Below are 24,209 nucleotides of genomic sequence, written 5' to 3' on the forward strand. Positions count from 1 at the left end.
GTAAAGAAATAAAGCTGCCCTGAGCATCATGGAATATTAAATGCTTTGGGCCAGGAGTCTTTAACCTAGGGTCTGCAGACTCCACTATGGATAGATTTCACAGGGTCCATAAACCTACAGGACCCTTCTATATTTCAGCGTAATTGGTCTCCTTTGTCATCTGGTATACTCTATGCATTTAAAAATGATTCTAGAACAGGGTCTGTAGGCCCTCTTCTAGTATCATAGGGGTCCCTGGAGTCCATGACACACTCAAAAAGAGATTAAAACCTCCTGAACCCAGGTCTATAAAAGATTATTCATTGAAGACTTATAGCAGAATATAAATAATATCCACACAAAGTATGAAAGCGTGGATGAGACACCCCAATATTCTGTTAGAGGAATTCTTTTGTTGATAAGATTTTTGATGTCACCAAAGAATGGAAACATGAGAACATGATCTAATTTTTGGTTTATTTATAGGTTGTGAATGGTATTTGTTTTTTCAGGATTACTGTACAAAAAGCAAAGAAATGTGTGCATGGAGTTGAAGGAATTGAGATAGTGAGTGGGGTGAAATTTCAATTTAGTTCCAGTAAAAAGGGGGAGAAAAAACAAGAAAAAAATATTCTTAACAGAATTACTCAAAAGCCAAATGGGACACCGTGGACGTGATGGAAATCCCCAGTACTAGAGAGTTCTGATCTCAAGTAGGCTGATCACTTGGTCAAGATGCTGAAAAAAGGAAGTCAAGTTTTGGGCTAAAAGGAACTGGTTTTCCCTCCTTTCCCAGACTGCCTTTCTTTCATACATTATACATGTTTTCATGGTGCTTCCCAGTAGAATGGAATGTTTTTCATGGTGGGGATATTTTTGTTTTTTTCTTTATTTTCCAAGTGGTGACTGGAGAATAATAGTTCTATAATAAAAGCTTACTGAGTGAATCATGGGTTCTGTACTTTTTAGCTCTGGGGCTCTATCTGTTCTGACTGCAGTTACATTAAAGCAATCAATGAATCCTTAAGCATTTATTAAACACATGCTGTGTGCCCATCACTGGGCTATGTGGTGGAGGTGTAAATGAAACAAGCCCTAGTCTCAAGGGCTCTACCTCTGAGTATTAAGCAAGTGGTCCAAAGATTGGAGAAGCCCACTTTCTTGCCTCCCGCTATATATGCACGTATTTTTACTGGCTTTAACCTCAAAATTCAATTTCATTTGAGAGGAACACTCCATACCTACTGCCTGCCTCACCTTTCAATATCAGTGACTTGGCTAAGGCAGCAGGTATGTGTCCTTGAGGAAATCTGCTCCATTCTCAGCATCTTCTATCCCTTGTTTTTTGTTTGTTTGTTTGTTTTTGTTTTGTTTTTAAACCCTTATCTTCCATCTTAGAATTAATACTGTGTATTGGTTCCAAGGCAGAAGAGTGGTCAGGACTAGGCAATGGGGGTCAAGTGACTTGCCCAGGGTCACACAGCTGGGAAGTGTCTGAGGCCACATTTGAACCTAGGACCTCCAGTGTCTAGGCCTGGCTCTCAATCCACTGAGCCACCCAGCTGTCCCCTATCCTTTGTATTCCAGGAATGTTAGCATTCCCTACTCCGAAGATGATCAACTCTTCTCTCTCCGGAGGCCTCACTACCAGTCATCATTTTCTCATTTCTCTTCTCTGTTGTTGCCTAAATCAAAGCATTTTACTATGTCAGGATAGGCAATTGTGTATGCTAATCTCAGATAATTGTGTAAAAAGGTTGGTAATGCCTTCTTTTATTTATAATTTGTACCAGCTGTAGGCATTCAGATGAAACTCGAATTTTTCCAGCGGAAGTTCTGGACTGCCAGCAGACAGGTAAGTTATAATCAGTATATTGAGACATTAACAGCTCTGTTATTATACAGGTGTTCCCATTTGGGTCTCCCGAGCTAGAGAAGTGCCAGATTTCCAAATGAATGTTTGCAAAATCCCAGTGTGCCAAGGACCCCATTCCCTTTCTTTTCATGACGTGAGAAAAGGATGCTTGGCAGCTGAAACCTGACATTCTGGGTACTATCGAGGCAACTGACCAGAGAGCAACCAAAATCATGTCCTCCCAAATGGGAACAACCCCTTAAACATCACTATTTGGGGGGTGCGCCCATGTCAGATGGACTAGAATATTCCCCAGAGAACGTTCGCCTCATCTCCTTAGAATGGGAGGCATTTTTTCAACTTTCCCCCAAATGCAATAACAATATGTAGAGCATCTTGCAAACTTGAAGCCCTGGAGAAATGAGCATGATGCTTCCTGTTGTGGTTATCAGGATGTCATGTCCACAGACACACGGGCCATTTAGAGATGGGTACTACTGGCTGCTGCCACCTTTGCCTCTAGCACAAAGAAAGCTCTGGCTGCATTCCCAGCATTTCTATCCCAGGGAATAGGATGTGGGAATGACAACAGTAGGAAATCTCAAGGCTCGGAAAGTGGGGACAGGCCAGTATTGTGAACATGCTCTAGATCTAGAGATAGGAGGATCTCTGAGGTGATATTGTGCAATCAGCTCATTTCACAAATTAGGAAACTGAGGCCCTGAAACTTGCTCCAAATCACAGGAGCAAGGGCAAGGGGAATTTGGAGATCAAAGAATAAACTGAGAAGAAGTATTCAATGTGAGTTAGTGAGCTGGAAGTAGGGAATGGTAGCGTCCATGGAAATTTCCTTCTTAGATACAAAAACACAAATTGTAGTTCTATCAAATGAGGGCTGAAGACTTTGCATCCTGTTTGGCTACAGAGAACAGAGAGTCCTTGCCTTGGGAAGAAGGCAGCATTTAGCTAAAGTGAGCTACTCCCTGCAGGGTCTTTCCAGTCTTTGTCTTTGGCAGGGCCCAAGAAATGACCACTAAGTCAGGCTGGAGAAACACCAGGTGACATGCTTCTTCCTGTGCCTTTTCTTTACAGTGCGCCTCTCTGGATGGCAGGTGCTCCATTAGCTGTGATGATGAAGTAAGTCTCTTTTCTCCTTGTATCCTTCTCCTTCTCTCCTGGAGGGAAAGGGATGTGATTAGTCATCTACAGGCAGGGGGGGGTGGATTTGAGTTAGAATTTGAGTCAGAGACTAAACAATCACCCTGGTGCACATATCAATAATATGGAAATAGGTCTTGATCAATGACACATGTAAAACCCAATGGAATGGCTCATTGGCTATGGGGGGTGGGGGAGGGAGAGGCGAGGGAAAGAACATGAATCTTGTAGCCATGGACAAATATATTCTAGAATCAACTAATCAAATAAAATTTTCAAAAAGAAATTAGAGTCAAAGACTGGAAACAGAAGGACCTGGATTCAAACATGGCCCTAGACATTTCCTAGCTTTGTAAATCTGGGGAAATCACCTAAACCTAACACTCTAACCCTTACTGATTTTGTCTTGGGATAGTTACTTGGTTTCAATTTTGTGACAGAAAGTAAGGCTTAAAAAAATAAAATAGAGAATATTAAAAAAAAACAAAAACAAATGAGTCAGAGGAAGCCAATTTGGGGCAGAAGATTGATGGAGTTTATAACTTATAAACTATTTAGCAAATTCAAAACCATGTATTAAGTACCTACTATGTGTCAGGCTCTGTGTTAGGCACTTGCCCTGCTCAGATTGGGAATTCCCTTAAGGGCAGGGCCTTTTTTCCCCCTCTTTTAATCTCTCCAGCACAGTTTCTGGCACAAAATAAGTGAATAACAAATGTCTTTGACTTGAATACAAAGAGCAAAGTGTACAATCCCTGCCCTTAAGGAACTTGCATTTCACTTGGGTGGGGCGCCAAGTCCAGACTGTCTGGCAATCCTGGCAGGAAGCCTTCAGAAGAGGCAAGTCCAAGATCATGAGACAATAGAGAATCTCACTGGAGACTTTTCCTCAAACTGGTCTTCATAGAGCTTTGATACTCTTTCAACGGCCAGCAGGCGGCAGTGTTGCCATTAGGGAGATGGTTCCTAGACATGGCCATGGCAGACAAAGGACTGGAGCCCAACAGGTGATCAGAAGCCGGCTGTGGACAAGGTCCCTTCTCTCCTCGGTCCTTTTGCTGCCCTGTAGTTGGATGCCAACAGCTTCAGTCATCGTGGCCTCGGAAGCCTCTTTTTCAGCTCAGAGAGTGCTACTCAACTGGTCAACCATGATGTCTTCCTAATCATTATAGCAATAATAGTCATTGACATTTATACAGTGCTTTCTTTTTCTTACTTCTTTTTCTTTTTAAGCCCATCCCTTCCATCTTGGAGTCAATACTGTGTCAAAGCAGAAGAGTGGTCAGGGCTAGGCAATGGGGGTCAAGTGACTTGCTCAGGATCACACAGCTAGGAAGTGTCTGAGGTCAAATTTGAACCCAGGACCTCTAGATCTGGCTCTCCATCCACTGTGCTACCCAGCTGCCCCCTTACATAGTACTTTTAATTCAATTCATTAGCTAATTATTAACTCCCTTCCATGTGCCTGACACTGACCTGGGAACTGGGTAAACAAGGGAATAACTCACAGAGACACCATCCTCAATGAGCTTAAAGTCTCAAACTAGACTTTACATGCTCTTGGGGCTTTAAACTTTACATATATTATCTCACTTAACCCCCCCCCCCATATAGTGATTCAAATGCTATTATATTCATCCCTTTTTACAGATAAGGAGACGAGGCTCACAGGATTTATTTCTCCTTCATAGTCCCCCAAAGGTGGTATAGAAGAGAGAGCACTGAGTCTCGAGTAAGACCTGAATTCAAATCCAGACTCAGACTCAGTTGAGTGACCTTGTACAATTCATTGAGCCTAGGTTGGCCTCAGTTTCCTCATCTCTGAAACAGAGATCACAATAGTCCTCACAGCAAAGATTGAATGGGATAATATCTGCCAAAGTGCTTAACACACTGTCTGGCACATCGTAGGGTCCTATAAATGCCTGTTCCTTCCCTGCTTGCCACTGGCTAGCAAGTGTGAGAGTTGATTGTCTCTGAGCCTAACTGCTTTGACTGAACATTGACCAGAAAGCCAGGAAAGAGATAAAGTAGAGCACCAAGTCCCAGCTGCAAATGGGCTCATAAGGAATCCAGGAGGATGGTAGAAAGACTCAGTCTTTCCTTTCTGGATCCATTCAGCAAACAGTTCAAATTGTCAGTGCTCCGGTGATCCATTGTTTTTCTTTTCTTTCTTCATTGGAGGAGGAAGAAGGGAGAGAAACAAAATTTTTTATTCATTGAAAACATGGTGAAAACAAAACAAATTCATGGGAGAAATAAGAGCCTAGAAGGGCAAGGGGGCTTCAGAAAAGGGGGAGACCAGAGTAAGAAAACTGACAGGTTTCATGAGCTTTTCTATTGTGATGGGAAAAGAATCAGAGAATTTTCACAAGGGATTTGGATTGTCAGGACCATTTAGTGAAGTCCTTCCACGAAGCGTGACTGTCTACATGGGTCACAACACGTGGTAAGCACATAATAAATGCTTTGGAATTGGTTGGGGGATGGTGCCATTATCGTTGGCCAGTGCTTATCCCACCCATATAGTGTTTTGGAATCTCCTGGGCAGTTTGTTGCTTTTCTAACCAACTCTGATCCAGAGGGAATCCTTCCCCATTGTGGACCCAAGTCGGCTTCTCTGAAACTCCAGTCTGGGCCCAAGGATCACTGAGAAAAGTCCAATTTTTTTACCCCTGATAACTACCGGAAGGTGGTTATCCTATCCATCCCCTCCGTCTTCTCAGCTGACTAACCTTCCATTCTTCTGCCTAGTTGTATCTATTATAAGACAGAAGGAAAAGGTTGAAGAAACAATCCTCCCCCCTCCTGCCACTCCTGGGGTAGGCCAGAGTTTCCTGCCTCCTCATTTGCTCAGTGACTGTAGTCTGGACATTCTAGAGTTTGTCAACGTCCCTCCTGTAGAGCCATAGGCAAGTCCCAACACAATAAGAAAGTTACGACTTGATCAGGGCTGAGTAGAGTCATCAAAGATCGAACCAACAAACATTTTACTATTTGCCAGAAATAGTGATCTGCACTAGAGATTCAGTAAGAGAACCAGTGCCCGATCTCAAGAAATTACCTCTTATTGGAGTATCATATGTGAGCCACAAGGACATTTCAAAGTCTGTACATAGATGAGATTTCTATAGCACTTTAAGATTTACAATGTATATAAAATTTCTCATTATGCTGATTTTACAAATAAGGAAACTGAGGCAAACAGAAACTAAATGGCTTGCCTAGGGTCACACCGCTAGTGTCTGAAGGGAGATTTCAATATAGATCTTTATGACTCCAGGTCCAGCACTTCTCCTGAGCCTACAGAAAACATACAGAATAAATATAAAGTACATACAGAGTAGTTGTATGTCGGAAACTTTGGAGGGATCAATTCCTTTTCCTTCCCCTTGTTTTGAAAATTATTTTTTAAATTCTAAAATTATTCTAAAAGAATTTAAATTTTAAAAAAATTAAAAATATTCTTTATTAAGACAAACTAACATGGCATTGGCTTTTTTAGTGGCCATTTTCCCACTGTATTCATTTGGTCCACTAAAATCCCTGGATCTTTCTCTCTACCTCATGAGTTTCCAACAAAATATAGAACAATCATTAAAAAAAAATTAAGTGCAAAACTACATTTATCATGTTATTTTTAGGAAGAGATCTCTAACATGGTGTCCAGGAATCTTTCACTGACCCTGATCTAGTTGACATTTTCATCAGTGACTAGAATAAAAATGTAGGTGGAATGATAGATTCAGAAGTTATGCAGAGTTGAGAGAGGTCATGATTATACTGAATGAACGAGTTAGGATCTAAATGGATGTGAGAAACAACACATACACACACACACATATATATATCTACAATACACATGTATGTTTATACAATAAATATTCATATGCATGTATGTAAAACTAGGCACATTTAAATACATCATGGAATTAATATTCTACCTCTGAAATTTGCTACCTGTATTGTCTTGTGCAAATCAATCTTCAGTCCATCTTCAGTCTCAGGTTCCTCATTTGTAATATTAGGAAGTAGGATTTGATGAACTCTCAGATGGCTTCCTGCTCTAAATCTGTAATTCCTTCTGAATCTTCTCTTCCTCACTCAACTCAACACCAATTATGGCTCCTTGAAGTCCAACAAGGACAAAAGAAAAGCGAAAAATGACTTCGCGTGGATGAGGTGAAAGGAGAATCATCAGACAGTAGCTCATCTCAAAAATGTCTAAGTATGATTTTGACTGTTTGGAAAGGGGCAGAGCTGCTAGCACTAGATCAGTGATCATTTTCTCCTTTCCCCTGCTCTGGCCCAATCATACTAGAATATTATGTTCAGGTCTAGTCTGGGGGCACCATATTAGAAGGAAACATTAATAAAATGAAAAGTGCCCAGAGGAAGATAACTAGGAAGACAAAGCTTTGAGTCATGCGATGAGAAAATCTTCTGAAGGAATTATGGATGTCCCTTCTGGAGAAGAGGAAACTCAGTGGAACATGTGCATTTTGTCAAATTAATTGAATGGGTGTCCTGTGTTAAAGGCATCAAACTTACCATCTTTGGTGGAGAAAATGGAGAATGGTGATCTAGATTGGGGACAAAAAGTCTTCTCCATGTAAATAATATGTCACTGCTAAAGTGATCATCTGTATTCCAGTTGAATGCAATTTAGTGAGCATTTATGAGATGAAAAATACCTTAGCTGTTTTGGGATAGCTGTCATTGAGTAGTACTATATGATAAGAAATCTGAAGTTGTCCCTTCGTCATTCCCACTCTTTGTTTCTAATTCTGCCCTCTTGAGCCATCATAAAGCTGATCAATAGTTGAAGAGTCAGTCTAGAGATATTTCTGAATCAGGAATAGAATGACCATATGACCTTGGACAAGTCCTGAATCTCTCTGGAATGCACTTTTATCTTCTGGGAAATGAGGAGGTTAAGCTAAATGACTCCTCGGCTCCCTTCCAGCTCTAAATAAATGATACTACTCAGGGAGGGAGGGAGAAGAAAGGTGAAGGGGAGAGACAGAAAGAAACAAAGAGAGACACAGTTGGAGGCAGAAATAGACAAAGATAAAGACAATAATCTCATGATTCATTCTTCCTTTTAGACATGTTTCCTTCTGTTTTTAAACTTTCTCTTTCAACAACCCATTAAAGTGAGTAAAAAGTCAAGGCTGGCCCTTCATTCACACCCAGCCTGCTCTCTGCATCCTCTCCAGTCTGGCTCTGTTTCAGTGTTGTCATTCCCATTTCACCTATTTTAATTAGGGCTGGGAGACCTCCCAACCCTCACTGCCCTCAAGTGATCAGGCCCCCATTAATAAGAGCTCAGTGGGCCCATTAAGTTTGCCTGTTTCCCAGCCTTGGTCCATGGCAGTGGCTGGTGTGGCAGCCTCCCACAGACTTCACAGACAAGCTTTATTTTGGATGCCATCCAGAACCTGTTGGATCTACTACCCCTAAAAATGGGCTCCCACTCTCTGAGGTCCAGATAGCTTCACTGGGGAGAGCTGAGTCCCATTGGGCAAGGCCAACTCATTCTGAAGTTTTGTCTATGGCACAACTCTTGTCTCGAGCCTGTCATTTTAGGGATTCCATTGTGAGGAAACACTAAGTCTATACAGAGAACAGATTCATTGCCTTTCCAGGACCAGTGGCTTGCTAGCTTTTCACAATGGTTTTTTTTGTTTTTGTTTTTGTTTTGGTAGGGGGAAAGGGCAGAGGAAGAGCCCTTTCTGCCTCTGATCCCAGCATCCAAATCCAAATGAGCTTTCCTCACTATGGTTTAGAGCCTAGCAAATAGAGCCATTGCCATTCTGGCTCTAGTTATACTCATGTATTCATCAAACATCAAAATCTGATCCATGAATCAATAAATAAATGGCTACATATTGATTCCAGAGCATCACAGATTTTGTGTTGAAAGGAATCTTCTAGAACATCTCTTCCAAACTGTTCTAGAACAGAAATCCTGACTATAACATCCCTGACAAGTCACCATTAGCCTCATACAGTTGAGCTCTAATCAGAAAGAAACCACTTAGGGATACTAGATGACTCAGGATTGAGAGCCAGACCTAGAGACAGGAGGTCCTCGGTTCCAATTTAGAGTCAGATACTTCCTAGGTGTGTGACACTGGACAAGTCACTTAACCCCCATCACCTAACCCTTACCACTCTTCTGTCTTAGAAGCAATGCACAGTATTGTTCCTCAGATGGAGAGGACACGAAGGAAGGAAGGAAGGAAGGAAGCAAGGAAGCAAGGAAGCAAGGAAGGAAGGAAGGAAGGAAGGAAAGAAGGAAGGAAGGAAGCAAGGAAGCAAGGACGGAAGGAAGGAAGGAAGGAAGGAAGGAAGGAAGGAAGGAAGGAAGCAAGGAAGCAAGGAAGCAAGGAAGCAAGGAAGCAAGGAAGCAAGGAAGGAAGGAAAGAAGGAAGGAAGGAAAGAAGGAAGGAAGGAAGGAAGGAAGGAAGGAAGGAAGGAAGGAAGGAAGGAAGGAAGGAAGGAAGGAAGGAAGGAAGGAAGGAAGGAAGGAACCTGTTCAATCAGAAAGCAGTCCATTTCACAAGTGAAGAACTTTTCTTGTTAGGAAGAGTTTGTTCCTTTTGTTTTGTTTTGTTTTGTTTTGTTTTTATTTTGATTTGATTCTTAAATTTGATTTCTAAACTTGCTTCTTTGTTCCATTTACTCTACTGTTCTTGTTTCTCTTCCTGGTTACAAGAGAAGAATTGAGTGCAGTTACAGAATCTTCCCTGAGTCTTTTGTTCTTCAATTTAAACACCCCTAGTTCCTTCAACCTACTTATGACAAATCTAGAATTCAGGATCTTTATAAACTTGCTCATCCTCCAGACACAGTCCATACTATCAATGACCTTTTTAAGTGGCCAAACCCTAAGGACTCGCAATTGAATCTATCAATAACAATTCACATTGGCATGAGGTTTTTAAGTTTGCTGAGGACTTTATATGTTTTATCTCATTTGAGCCTTGAAGGAATTCTATGTGTCAAGTGGGCAGGACAAATGGTATTATGCCTAATTTTCAAATGAGGAAACAGAGTTGCATAGATGGGAAATAACTCATCCATGGTGACAAAACTAGCAAATAGAGCAAGATTTAAATCCAGCTCTTCTTAAGTCTGAAGGAAGCCCTCCATCTCCTATAGTAACAGAAGAGTATTATTTTATAACCTGGAAAAGGAAGACTATATAGATAGCCAGTTAGCATATGTAGTCATGATATCTGCACTCATACCAAACTGTCATGAAATTAATTCTTAATGAAAAGAAAAACAGGTTACAATGAAGAAATTAGTTCCAAAGTATTATCACTAGAAAATAAACTAATCTTTTCAGAATATTTCAGCAAATTACAGACAGATTCTAGAAGTGAGACAAAACTTTTTGTTTTGGTATTGAGAAACTCATTCATATTTCCTAAGAAAGGATTCGCTATTCCCCCAAACACCACTGTTTGTTCTCCCTGGGCTTACTATGACAATGACTATGACTATGACTGCCTTTGAGGATGAGACAGTATTACTCTGACTAAGATGATTGGACCAAGGAGGCCTGTTCTGGAACGAGGTCACCATATGCTTCTTCTTCCACAAAGTTTACAAGAATATGCAATTAAGAATTGAAACTTTCCTCATGCTACCTCTATCAGGCTAAGGCTTTTGTTCTAGGAGATAACTCTCACAGTAACGACTGTCTGAAATATGTCCCAAATGAAATCAATAGATTTCCTCTATTACCTCTTTCCATAGGAACTGATCAGACCACCTCTTCCTTGGACAAATCAACCAATTATTGAATAGATTGCCCATTACTATTGAATTCTTTCAATACCTCATGTGTAAAATGGGTTAATGCTACCTGAAACATTTGTCTCACAGGCTCATAATGAGACTCCAATGAGAAAATGCTTATGAAGTTTTTTGTAAACCTATAAATACTTAAAAATGCTAGTTTCTGTTGTTATTACTTTTATAGAATTATTACTAACAATAATAATGAAAGATATTATTAATAAGTTTATTAATAATAATAATATGCTTGTGACCTAGTAAAACCTTTACTTAGACTTTAGAACAGAATAAGTCATAGCTGAAGGCAAGAGATCTCTTTGTTGTCATCGTCTTTCCTACTCACTCTCTGGAAGTAATCCAGTTTCCTAACTCTCTACTGGACTAATAACAGTGCTACAAAGATATGCCTTTACCAGTTTTATATCTCTATTTTTCCTGCCCTGAGGTTTCCTAGCTTTAGGCTCACAGAGTTTCTGACTCCAATTGGCGGCTCTTTCACCCCTATACAGGGTGAGCTACTATGGATCATTGTTTTGGTTTTTGTTGTTGTTGTTTTTTTCATAGAATATACGCCCAGAAAAGATGCCCAATAGGGTTTTACTGTGTATAAAAGGACCATGGAATAAAGTTACTCTTTGTGCTTAGTATGACACATAGTAGGTAGAAAGAAAGAGAAGAAAGAAAGAGAAGAAAGAAAGGAAGGAAGGAAGGAAGGAAGGAAGGAAGGAAGGAAGGAAGGAAGGAAGGAAGGAAGAAACAAACAAACAAAGCAAGAAAGAAAGCAAGAAAGAAAGAAAGAATATAAGGAAGCAGGAAAGAAAGAAAAAAATGAAGGAAGGAAGGAAGGAACAAAGAAAGAAGGAAAAAAGAGAGAGAGAAAGAAAGAAAAAGAAAGAAAGAAAGAAAGAAAGAAAGAAAGAAAGAAAGAAAGAAAGAAAGAAAGAAAGAAAGAAAGAAAGAAAGAAAGAAAGAAAGAAAGAAAGAAAGAAAGAAAGAAAGAAAGAAAGAAAGAAAGAAAGGAAGGAAGGAAGGAAGGAAGGAAGGAAGGAAGGAGGAAAGGAAAGGAAAAAAGAAAAATTCAGGAATATTGAATGTGCCTCCTTGGCAGCTGAACCTTGCCTGTATTCATGAACTATGAGGCAAACATTTTGTGGGGCCAGAATAAGCATTGCTATTGTGCTGAAATGAATCTTTTAACAGTTATAATTCTCTTGCCTACTAGCGTTGGTTTTTGGTTCCACCAAAGTTTGACATCAGGAGTCATTGTTTCATAGGCGTTTAGCTCTGGATGCAGGACTGAGGTTGAATAGACCTTGATGCTTACGAAGCTCACCTTGTGAGAAGTAGTGGAGAGAAAAAGCCAAAGGATTAGAAGAACTAAAGAAACTCAGCCTCAGCACAAAGATGAAGGAAGACCAAGCTGAGACTGCTGAGGAGGCACATCCTCTGGAAAGGTTCCCCAATTCCCTCAGACCCCAGGTAGTTGGTACAGTCTGCTTAGACTAGCTCAGAGATGGAATCTCAAAATCCTAGTGGTTGAATCATTGCTCTGTAGGTACAACTGGCTTAAATTTGGGACTTGTAAGATGTCCTTCCCCAAGCTAGAACTAGTAACTTTTGTATTAGCAAACAACAACAATGTGCTTCCAAATCCCTGCATGGGGAACCTAGAGGTCCCACAAAGCTGGCACCCGTGAGTACACTACTCAGGGAAGATGGGAGTGGAGTTAGATCAGGGAGAAAACCATCTGTCACGGGGCCATTGGCACAGAGAAAACACGCTGTATGTCTTCTTCCTAGCTTGCCTAATTTTTATTGCTGGCCACTTTCTCTGCTGCTAGCAGAGTGAATTCACTGTCAAAAAGCAAATATACCAAAATTACAATTGCACAATTGAAAAAACAAGCCTGATAAATATTCTCATCTTCTGGATTCCAGTGCTCTGGGGCAAAGCCCTGCTCTCTCTGACCTAGTTACCACTAAAAATACTAAATGCCTTTTCTCTCCATTAGCTCTCTGACATACCTCTCCAACAGAGACTGGGGCTCTGGAGTGGGGCTTTTCATTGGGAAGAATGTGGAGAATTCTTTTGGGAGTGTGTGTTTGTATGTGTGTGAGTGTAAGTGTGTGAGTGAGCATGTATGTGAGTGTGTGTGAGTGTATGTGAGTGTGTCTTTGAGTGTGTGAGTGTAACTGAGAATGTGTGAGAGAGTGTATGTATGTGCTGGAATATATGTATACCTGTGTGAGTGTGTGTCTATGAGTGTGTCTGAGTGTGTGAGTGTGTGTTTGAATGTGTGAGTGCAAGTGAGAGTGTGTGTGCTGAAATATGTGTACCTGTGTGAGTGTGTGTGTCTGTGAGTGTGAGTGTGTGAGAGAGTGTATGTATGTGCTGGAATATATGTATACCTGTGTGAGTGTGTGTCTATGAGTGTGTCTGAGTGTGTGAGTGTGTGTTTGAATGTGTGAGTGCAAGTGAGAGTGTGTGTGCTGAAATATGTGTACCTGTGTGAGTGTGTGTGTCTGTGAGTGTGAGTGTGTGAGAGAGTGTATGTATGTGCTGGAATATATGTATACCTGTGTGAGTGTGTGTGTCTATGAGTGTGTCTGAGTGTGTGAGTGTGTGTTTGAATGTGTGAGTGCAAGTGAGAGTGTGTGTGCTGAAATATGTGTACCTGTGTGAGTGTGTGTGTCTGTGAGTGTGAGTGTGTGAGAGAGTATATGTGTGTGCTGGAATATATGTATACCTGTGTGAGTGTGTGTGTCTATGAGTGTGTCTGAGTGTGTGAGTGCGTGTTTGAATGTGCGAGTGAGAGTGTATGTGCTGGAATATATGTATACCTGTGTGAGTGTGTGTGTCTGTGAGTGTGAGTGAGTGTGAGTGTGTGAGAGAGTGTATGTGTGTGTGCTGGAATGTATGTATACCTGTGTGCGTGTGTGTCTGTGAGAGTGTATGTGTGTGAGTGTATGTAAGTGTGTGAGTGTAAATGAGAGTATGTGTGTGCTGGAATATATGTATACCTGTGTGAGTGTGAATGTGTGCGTGTGTCTGTGAGGGAGTGTGTGAGTGTGTCTATGAGTGTGAGTGAGTGTGAGTGTGAGTGTGTGGGTGTGTGAGGCAGTCAGATCCTCGGTGCTCTCGGTCTGTTTAAAGCCAGCCCTGTGGGTCAGGAAATGTCCCAGCACACACCAGCCCTGCGGTGGCCCAGCGCTGGGTGGAATTCAGCTCCGGGTAAAGATATGTTACAAATTAAATGTTGCAGGCGGTATGTAAAGCTGCAATAAATAGAAACGGAGTTACATCAAGGATTGAATTAAACCTTCAGTTTCAACTCGGCAGCTGTAATTAAAACTTAGCCCGTAGCAAATCATTCACTGGAGATTAAAGTAGTGTGGGGGCAGCCCAGAATGGGGCTCACCTTGCTCGCTCCAATTTAGAAGTCTGCCTTCCCCAAAGCTAACAGCCAGCCCTGCCCCTGAATCCAGCTCCCAATTAAAAACACAGTTTGGAAAAGCTTTAGGAGACCTGAGGGGCCCCTTTTACAGAAGCCTCTCCCCTTCCCCCTGCCTCAATCTATGAACAAATTAAAAAATATTACCTGGTCCCCTGTTGCTCCTCGGAGCTGACACTGTGTTTTCATTAATACATCATTAGAGTAATGACATTGTGCCGGGCTGGGGCCAGAGCCCAAGGTCCCTGGCCCTTGGCTTGGCCATTGTTGGGGGAGAAAATGAAACTTGATGAAGGTGTTCTGGGACTCGCATCTCTGTGGCTGTGGTTTCCTATCTAGCGGTGGGATGTGGAGGGAGCCGCTGTATTTCATTGTTTCTTACTTTCCAGAGATAAATATCGGGGTTACGTTCCCACCGACCTAAACTCCCCAACCCTCCTCGCCTAAAGACATCCTGTCGTGTCTAAGGCATCTAACATGCACCAACTGAACTTTCTCTCCTAGACCATTAATTGTTACCTGATCGATAATAACGGCTTCATCCTGGTGGCTGAAGACTACATGCAGGTCAGTAAGCAACTTCTCTTTGCTAGCTCTGAGCCCCTGATCCGGGAGGCTTGGGGATGGAGGAAGGCTAAGAGCAACCGTCACTCTCTCAGACAATGATCTGCATTGAGGAGGGAAACTGCGCATTGGAAAGCCTCTTCCCATCCCCCCAAGAATGGAGCTGACTTCCCCAGGCGTCCCAAGGGATTCTGTACCTCAGAGGAAGGCAGGGCTGCTCTGAATCCCATTAAAGGTTCATTTATGGAAAGAACTCCTTGCCCCAGGGTTGTCTCTGCCCCGGAAAGGCCTCTTTAACTCACTTGGACGTTCCTTCAAGTGTTTGGGCCACTTTTAAGGAAAATGTCCTCTTGGCATGTTATCTTCTCAGGGGACAAGACAAAGCTCTTCAGAACATTCTTGACTCTGCTTTTTCTGTTTTCTTAACCTGATAACCAAGTCCCCGGATTAACTCCAACACTCAGTATTCAGGGATTTGAGGCCCAAGAGAGATAAGAAATGCTCTAGGATGGATTGGACGACTGGGGCCAGGTAGGGGAAAGAGGGGCCATAGAGGCTAGAGGAGATGAGCGCCAATAGCTCAGCGCTTTTTTTTTTTAACTTAAAATGACCGAGGTAATCAGGAAAGCTGTCGCCGATAAAGAGACAGGAGCCAAAGTGGAGGTTTTGGATGTCTAAGTCTTCTTACATTAGGACACAAAGTTAAATAAGTGTGTCAAAAGTGACAAGAGCAGAGAAGGGTGCAGTACTCTTGATGTGATGGACAGAACCCCTCAGAGAGATAGAAGATATGCTCTAACCTGAGCCTGACTACTAACCCTCTAAGTGATCTTGGTGAAGTCATTATCTCTATGTGGACCTCACTTTTCCCATCTGTGAAATGGGAATAAGAATCACTTACCTCACAAGATTATTGTACGGATAAAATGAGGCTGTGCAAAAGCTCTACAAAGATGCTATCTTTAATATTGATAAGCATAGTGTGCTTTTTAAAATGGCTCTGATCCCTGGGAGACTCCATCTCCCAGACCCTCTACCCCAACTTCCTCACACATGTCCCAACTTCCTCAATAATTAAATATAATAAATTATATAATAGTCCAATCAACAAATACTTCTATTGTATTTTTTTTTCTAAACTCTTACCCTGTCTTAGAATCAATGTAAATATTGGTTCCAAAGCAGAGGAGAGGCAAGGCCTGGGCAGCTGAAGTTAAGTGATATGCCCAGGGTGACACATCTAGGAAGTATCTGAGGTCAGATTTGAACCCAGGCTCTCTGACTCCAGGCCTGGCATCCTATCCACTAAGTCGCCAATATGGCCTATTTCTGTTATATTTTGAGGCTACCCAACTGCTTTCCAACTATAATATCATGTGAGCCTGCGAACAATATAGATTAGTGGGTTCTGCAGCTTGGATAAACTCCACATTATAAATGAAAAAACCAAAGTTTGGAGAAATGAAAGAAATGTTTGCTGAAGAAATAAAATAATGGCCATGAAGTGAATGTCATTTGTAAGATTCAAAGCTGGGTCTGAGGTTCCATAATTCTATCATTTAATTTTGTCATCCCAAGTAAACGGGGACAAATGCTCCCTTGCTTCTCGGTCTCCTTTCCTATTTAGCCCTTTTCTTCTTCCAGCAACACCTATGAAAAGTTAGGGGCCTGGAGCCACCTCAAAGCCCTTTTTTGCTTGTTTTTTCTTTTCCTGCTAGCTTCATGAGCTCCTGTCACCCTAGCTGAGCCAAGCAACCTGTTGGACTGGGTGCCATTTATTCTTGGTTTCCCCAAGACCATCCTATTTTGGGGGTGCTTTCTTGATGTGTTAAGCCTCTCCCCAAAGAAGTCAAACAAATAAATCATTTGGCTAATACAAGAAATGCTGCCACAAGCCCAGACTAAAGATTTGGTGCTTCCTTAAACCTTTCCCTTCCATCTCACCATCTTAGATTCAATAACGAATATTGGTTCTAAGTCAGAAGAGCAGTAAAGGCTAGGCAATGAGGATTAAGCGACTTTTCAGACAGTTAGCAGATTTGAATCCAGGACTTTCTGTCTCTGGGCCTCTAATCTGCTTCTTTTTGATGATGATGGTCTTGGCTCCAGCATTTAATACATGCAGCACACCTGGGTTTCCCAGAATGCAGGGGAGCCCAAAGGTGACTTGCGTCTCCCTCAAAGCTTCTTCTGGATTTCTTAGGGAGTCGGACACTCTAGTTGAATCTCACTGGCCATGATTAGAAGGGAAAAGCCCTCCTTAGACATTCAGAAGGTCCCAAGTTGAGAGAGAAGTTGCTTTTGCACCCCAGTCTCTATCAGTTTCCCAACTGAGAAGAGAATTGGCCTTGACGTTCTTGGAAGCGAGCAAGAAGAGGCGACACTCAATTTTTGTCAGACCTGGAAAACAGGAACCAACACCAAAGAGATAACCAAATGGCTGGTGCTAAAAGCAACAATGCCCAAGTTGTGGAAGCTCTGTATAACCCCCCGCCCCCACCCCCTGCCCCAAAGTACATGCACTCACACCACCCATTCACCCAAGCCAGTGTTCAGTGTTCAGTTCACTTGCTTGATCTCATCCTTGAAAAGGATTGAAACACAACTTGATAGCTCTGCCTGTCTTCTGAGCCCGGACTTGTTGGAGGCTGTCTGACTTCCTGTGCCCCAATTAGGATAATTCTTCTTCATTTAACAACTAGTTCCATTGAAATTGGTGTACTTATACACATGAAATACCAATGTCCTCCTGGCTTCTCCCAGGCTACACACACCCACATATTTTGGAAAAGCTCCCAAGTTTCCCTCAAGTGAAAAAGGCAATACTCACTATTCAGACAGAGGAATGCTTTTTTTTTTAGGGTTTTTTTCTTTCGTTTTTTTGGCGAGGTCTGTAAGCATTTCTGCCTGAAAACTCCCAGGTGCATAGTTGAGGTCAACTCAGTTACTTGTAATGGAATTGGGGTTTAGTTAATACAAAACCCACGGAATTTATGTAATTTAGGAGTTTAATGCATTTTGCCCCCATAAATCCTGAGACTTTTTCTTTTTCTTCTTCATCTTCTTTTGTCTTTCACAGACATGATCTCCATTAGTGCCAATCAGGTGGCAGGAGTGACACGTCTTGCAGAAGGCAGGAAGCTTCTTGCCCGCCTCACACCTAGACTCTCTCTTTTTAGTCCTCCCCTCCCCAGTGGAAAGAGTTCTGAATTATAGTTCTCAATTTTTACTGGAAAGCCCAGTTTAAAAACAAACAAACAAACAAAAAAACCCCAAAACATTCTCCTGCACATGTTTCTGAATTGGCCAAATCCTCACCTGGGCTAAAACTCCGACCTACAACCATATTGTCTCCATGGTGGGAAGTAAATCCTGCGCCACCGTGTGTTATCAGGGTGTTAGGGATATCCGTGGGTATCAGGCCAGGTGGGATGATGGCCATTGGCACGGCCATTCCTTCCGCTACAAAGGCCTAGCCTTCTTCTTCTACACCTGGACCGAGGAAACACAGAGGAGAATATTGACGAGGAAGGGGCTTGGAGAAAGAACGCGTTCTAATCAAAAGTGAGGAAATTCATAGGGCCGATGATGTGGATGGTTACAGGTCAACCAGGAATTATAAACAATTCATTTTATTATGTAGAGGAAGCCCATTCCATAATGTATTTTTACCTTTATAGAGTGTGATGTTAATCATTAGGGGGAATACCTTCCTTAATGCATATGGGGGCTCCTCTGGAAGGTAGGGGCCCCCAGTTGAAAATTCCAAATTCAGTCCTGTCCAATCCACCCCTTCTCCACATATTGTACAGACTTTCCCATCTGCTCCTGGATGGATTCTGTGCTCTCGTAACTTATCGTGACTGGGAAAATGGTTTTGCCTTTTGGGGATGTTTCAGGAGCCCTAAAAAGCTATCATTTTGTGACTGGAACCCCTTGTTAATTGGCCATAGCTTGCGAGAGGCTGTGTCCGGGTTTCTTAATGCCTGTTGCCACAGCAGTTATCTGTGCTTTTCCTCATGTCTTCTTTCTTGCAGACTGGAAACTTTTTTGGTGAGGTCGAGGGAGCTGTGATGAACAAATTGTTAACAATGGGCTCCTTTAAGAGGTAAGGGTTTTATGGGCCCTGTGCCCCCCGAAAAAAACTTTTGCCTAAATAAAATAAAACCAACTGAGGTCACATAAAACAAGCCCAGGCCTGACCCTTTGGCTGGCTTCCCCTGGTGTGCATATTCCATCCAGAGGGCCTTGATGTAACCCGATGCCTCTCGCCTGAGTGCCGGGAGTCTTGGAACCTCAGCCCACAATGAGCTTCCTGTTAGCCGAGCAGTTTATTGGAGGCTGATATTGAAGTCAGGGTCTGCAAGGTGATGCCCATTACATCAATTTGAAGCAAGTCACTGGAGAGAACCAGGAAACGTTTTCACTGGCAGAAAGGAAGAGATTCTCCCTCCCCCCTCCCCAAGATGAAATTGGGGGGAAAATAAAGAAAAAAGAAAGAGTCCAAATAACAATTTTTCCTAAATCAATTGCCTCTCCCCTTTAGTCACTCAGCTGATAGTCTCCTGATACAGAGTGGGAACTCTAGGCAAAATGATGTCTACTCATCTCTAATTGTAGTTATGGCGGGTACCGGACAAACGGAATGACTGCCACCAGTTAATTAGGCTTTGGCTTTTTCCCCCTAGTGTGTCACTTCCCCTCTAGCCCATCAGCAGCTAGGCAGGACTCTCATTAACTCCAAAGGTCATGGGAAAGCCGAACCCCCAAATAAACCATTGCTTTGTAACATCTCACTTCCATCTCCTCCGCCTCCTTTCAGTCTACCTCCCAAGAAGAACAGCAACCTTTGAAATGGTGTTTTAATAGGAATATCTGATGTAGTTAAATATATAATAGGAGGAAATATAATGATAGACCTCAAGCTCAAATGGGAGAGCTAGAGCCCGCTGGTTGCCAACAAACAGTGGTTTTCCATCTTATTACTCCCCTCCAGTCAAGCAGCAGCATCATTAGTTGATGGCTTACGCAATGAACTAGCCCCAGTGCCATGGAACCTTTTAAGCCAATCACCCCAATCAGCTGAGCCATGCATAAAGAGTCCCAATTTAAATAGAAGTTTGTTTTTTAATAGAGTGCCATGGAAAGAAGACTAGATTTGTAGTTAAGGAATTTGTGTTTGAAACCTGGCTGCAGAGTTGATGTTACCTGCTGCTTGGCGGGACTTTGAAGATATCCCTTCCCCTCTCTTTGTCTCAATTTCCCCATCTATAAAAGGTCTCTAAGGTCTTTTTTGGTTCTACACTGATGATTTCATGATAATAAGCATCTGGGGCTTCTAAATGCAACTCTTTGGTAAATGATCCTCTAAATGCCTTCCAGGTCTAATTCTCCAATCCTATTTTAAAATAAATCTGTATCTAAGTGATCTATTTGTTTGGTTTTTTTTTTTTTTAATGCAAAAGAGGTCACATTAAAATGGGCTATAATTTTGATTTTTTTTTTTATTTTAAATACTGACTAAATAACTTACCACTATATCACACTCTGGGGAGTCTTCTTTGATAAAGATTGGTTTACATGATCTATTCTAACTAAAATTCTATAATTCTATTAAATAACTGAAAATAGATAAAAGAGCAGATAGCACCACAGACTATGACTATTCCCTGAGGATTTTTTGACAAAGTGGAACAATGACCCAAAGGAGAAGACTAGAAGAGAGTGAAACCTGCCTTAGATAACAACGCAATCATGTCCATGTTAGGTTCAGGACACAGATGCCAAGTGTAAAACCAACTTAGACAATTGAAATTAGATTTGTTCTCGTTGATTCTAATGGTACTAAAGTGGGAGTATCAAAAGAGCAAAAGACTGCCTAATGATTAGGAGCATCCCAAAGTGGAATGATGATGGTCACGACTGATGATGTACTATGTAACTATGTTAAATGCTCTACAAATATAATCTCATTTAATCCTCACAACAATGTTGGGAAATAGGTGGTATTATTATCCTCATTTTACAGATGATGAAACTGAGGCAAATTGGTAAAGTGAGTTGTTCTGGGTTGTACAGCTAGTAATTATCTGAATATAGATTTGAACTCAGGTTTTCCTAACTCTAGACACAGCCTTCTAACTACCATGCTACCTGAATAGAATGAGGATGCTTCAGGAGTTGGTGGGTTCTACCTCCTTTGGAGGTCTTCAAACAGTGAATAACAGACCTCTTGTCAAATATGGGAAGGTAGGATTTCCTCTGGAGTATGGGTTGTGATAGATGATGACTTCTGACTCTCCTTCCAACTTTCAAACTATGTGATTCTTTTCTGCCAGGTTCCCGGTCTGTGTTTTCTCTGTTTCCTTCCTATTGGAAGGTGGTCCAGATACCTTTGCATCTAGGGCATGGATACATTTAGTCACCTTGAAATTGAAAGGTAGCCTCATAGAGGGGAGAGTACTGAATTTGGAATTCAAGAGATGTAGGAAAGTCGTTTCATGTTTCTGGTGTTCAGGCAACGTACCATAAATTCTGCTCCTAACTTTTAGACTATCATGATTTAGGATGACATCGTCAAGCTGAGGACATGACACATTCCTCAGTTGTATTTTACATTAGACTAAACTGTCATCCATTTGCTTTTAAGGATCCCACTTTCTACTTGGAGAGTGAGAAGGAGAATCATTTCATTCAGGTCACTCCTATGTTCTTGAAGCATTGAAAGGCTAGTATGGAATATGAATGGAATCTATGATTTTATTGGTGAAGAGAATTCTCTTGTGGGCAAAATTGTTCTCTCAGTGGAGGTTAGCAGCTTCTTTGCAACTGACAGGGTAAGAATTCTCTAGAACACAGAGAAGTTCAATAAATTGTTCTAATTCACACAACCACTATCTACCCAGTGTAGGTCTTCAACTCATGTCTTCCAGGATCTCAGGCCAGATTGTTTCTCCATTGAACAACAGCAGTAATAAGAATAATAAGAATATATATATATATATATATATATATATATATATATATATAGTTTCAAGATCTCAAAGGACTTTTACTATATTATCACATGAAACTGTGGGTGGGAATTATCTTAGTTATAATTATACTCATTTTACACATGAGGAAACTGAGGTTCAGGGAGGTTAAGACCTTGAGTCACAAGGCTAAGAAATGTTTGAGGTGGAATTTGAATCTGATCTTTAAGTATCTTTTATTCCTGAAATCAAATTGTTTCCATCCATGTTGTTAAATCCATTTTACGGTTATTATTGGTGAAAAGTCTGGGTCCAGAAAAACAAACAAACAGAATATATTTCATTAATTTACCTCTAGCTAACCTGAAAGAATAGTCTCAAGCAGGAAAGAGTCCAAACAGAAGCCTGTACCATAACACAGTATTCCTGAATATTTCCCCTCCCCTTCTGTCTTCCCTAGTTCACTGGGGAGCTGTGAATTGGACTATGAAAAGATATTCATTCATCCACATAAATACACCTATTTTTTCCCCAGGCTCTCAGAAATCTGGAAATGGGATCGGCTTCCTGTAACTGCATCTAAGATAAATGTAAATGAACATTATAATTAAACTTTCATTTAAGATAAATGCAATCCTAGATAATAAGCTCACATTGTGATAGGACAACAGCATCCCGATGCTAAAATGTCCCATGGAAAAGTAAAAATAAAACAAATCTCTTTCAGTTAATCAGTTTTCCCAATTTCCATCAATCTGAGCACACTTTTTCACATCCAAGTTTAGTCAAGTGAACAAGAACTCTTTAAAAGTTGACTATTTGCCAGGCATTGAGAGTAAAAAGCTCCTTGACCTCAAGGAGCTCACAGTCTAATATGGGGGCCAACATACAGATAACTGTGTCCAAGCATGCTGTCAAACAGGATGGATGGAAGATAACTTCCAAAGGAAGGCATTAGTGGTAAGAAGGTCCAGGAAAGGAATTAGGAACTTAACTGTGACTTTAGAAATCCAGCAAATCCAGGAGGCAGAAATAAATAGGCACAGAGAAGAGCCGGAGGGGGAAAAAAAATATCTTGAGTTGAGAAATGGAATTGAAGTTCAAGGAACTGCAAGGAGGCTAGTGTCACTGGAACAAAGAATAAATGGTGAGTCTGGTTTAAGAAACATAGAAATGGATCACCCTGGTGCAATGATCAAGAACAGGGAAATAGGTTTTGATCAATGATACATGTAAAACCCAGTGGAATTGTGAGTTAGCTATTGGAGGGACATAGGAAGGAGGGAAGGGAAAAACCATGAATCATGTAACCATGGAAAATATTCTAATTTAATTCATTAAATAAAAATTTTCAATTAAAAAAAAGAAACCTAGAAATGTAGAAGAACAGGTTATGATTGGTTTTACAAGCCAAACATCGAATTGTATATCTGGTCCTAAGGAATTAGAGAGTCATTGGGTATTCCCAAGGCTACTCACAGATGAACATATCATCTCCCAGAATTTCTGGGAGGAAAGTACTTTTTTAGGCCAAAACCATTATCTGGTTGTGAATGACTGCTATTGGGGGTGATGCTATTTTTTATTACTGTTACTGTTTTTGTAATTTTCTCATAGAAACCTGTTAATGTGATAGAAAACTAGACTCTAGCTTGTTGGGAAACTGCCTGCCTCACCCTTGATTTGAATTAGTTTTGAGCTCCCTTTCCTCTAGTGACTTGTCTGCATTTCTGTTCCTCATCTTGGGATCAAAGTCTTAGAGCTGAATAGGACCTTGGAGGCCATCCACTCAACATGGTCCCTTTACAGATGTCTAGGACTGGGGGCTAGGGAGTGGAACAAGAAGGGATGGCTTTGTGCAGTGGTTCTGATCCCGGGATGACCACTAAGAATACCAAGACTGGCTCAATATGCCTATGACAATTCCAAGTGACTACCCCAAAGTTTCTAAGCATCAGAGATGGGATCAGGCTGGCAGTTGGGGCTTTCACTTAGTCAAGCCTCTTCTCCCTCTCCAGGTGCCCACCAACCTGGGCAACCTGCTTGGGCACTCACTGATAAGCTTGCTTTGTCTTGGTGGAATTTTCCTCTTTCCACCCCTCAGCGAATCTTGTCTCCTTCAGATGGAAATATTTTTGGATTTTGGATATAGATGGATAGATTTTTGAAAATCTAAACTCTAAATGCAATTAAGGATCAGAACGCCCCTCCCACCATTATCTTCCTCTGGTCTCCCCCAGAGGAAACAAACACGCCTGTTTTTATGTCAGGAGACCTGCCTTTCCAGTCTCCCCCGATTACGTTCTATTTTAGAGAAATGCTCTGGAAACACTGTCGAGAGGGTGTTAACGGAAAAGTCTGTTTTGTTTGGACAGCTTTTTGCCTTTTATTCTGAACTTTCCACCAATTTTTAAT

At 41.4% G+C, this 24,209-nt stretch overlaps 1 protein-coding gene and 1 long non-coding RNA gene across 2 annotated transcripts in view; one reads left to right on the forward strand and one right to left on the reverse strand.

Annotated features, from left to right (window-relative positions):
• CACNA2D3 (calcium voltage-gated channel auxiliary subunit alpha2delta 3) overlaps positions 1 to 24,209 on the forward strand; it is a 1,058,263-nt gene that overhangs the window by 971,142 nt on the left and 62,912 nt on the right. Inside the window, 4 exon segments of the mRNA XM_016424623.2 lie at positions 1,773 to 1,834; positions 2,927 to 2,971; positions 14,761 to 14,823; positions 18,858 to 18,928. Of these exon segments, the coding sequence (XP_016280109.2) occupies positions 1,773 to 1,834; positions 2,927 to 2,971; positions 14,761 to 14,823; positions 18,858 to 18,928 (241 nt within the window).
• On the reverse strand, positions 1,843 to 14,982 carry LOC130455381 (uncharacterized). Its single transcript, XR_008913306.1, has 3 exons — positions 14,776 to 14,982; positions 6,953 to 7,120; positions 1,843 to 3,009 (listed from the first exon to the last, which is right to left on the reverse strand). It is a non-coding gene; the product is annotated as an uncharacterized LOC130455381 (long non-coding RNA).

This window comes from Monodelphis domestica, chromosome 7, assembly GCF_027887165.1.
Source record: "Monodelphis domestica isolate mMonDom1 chromosome 7, mMonDom1.pri, whole genome shotgun sequence".
NCBI lineage: Eukaryota > Metazoa > Chordata > Mammalia > Didelphimorphia > Didelphidae > Monodelphis > Monodelphis domestica.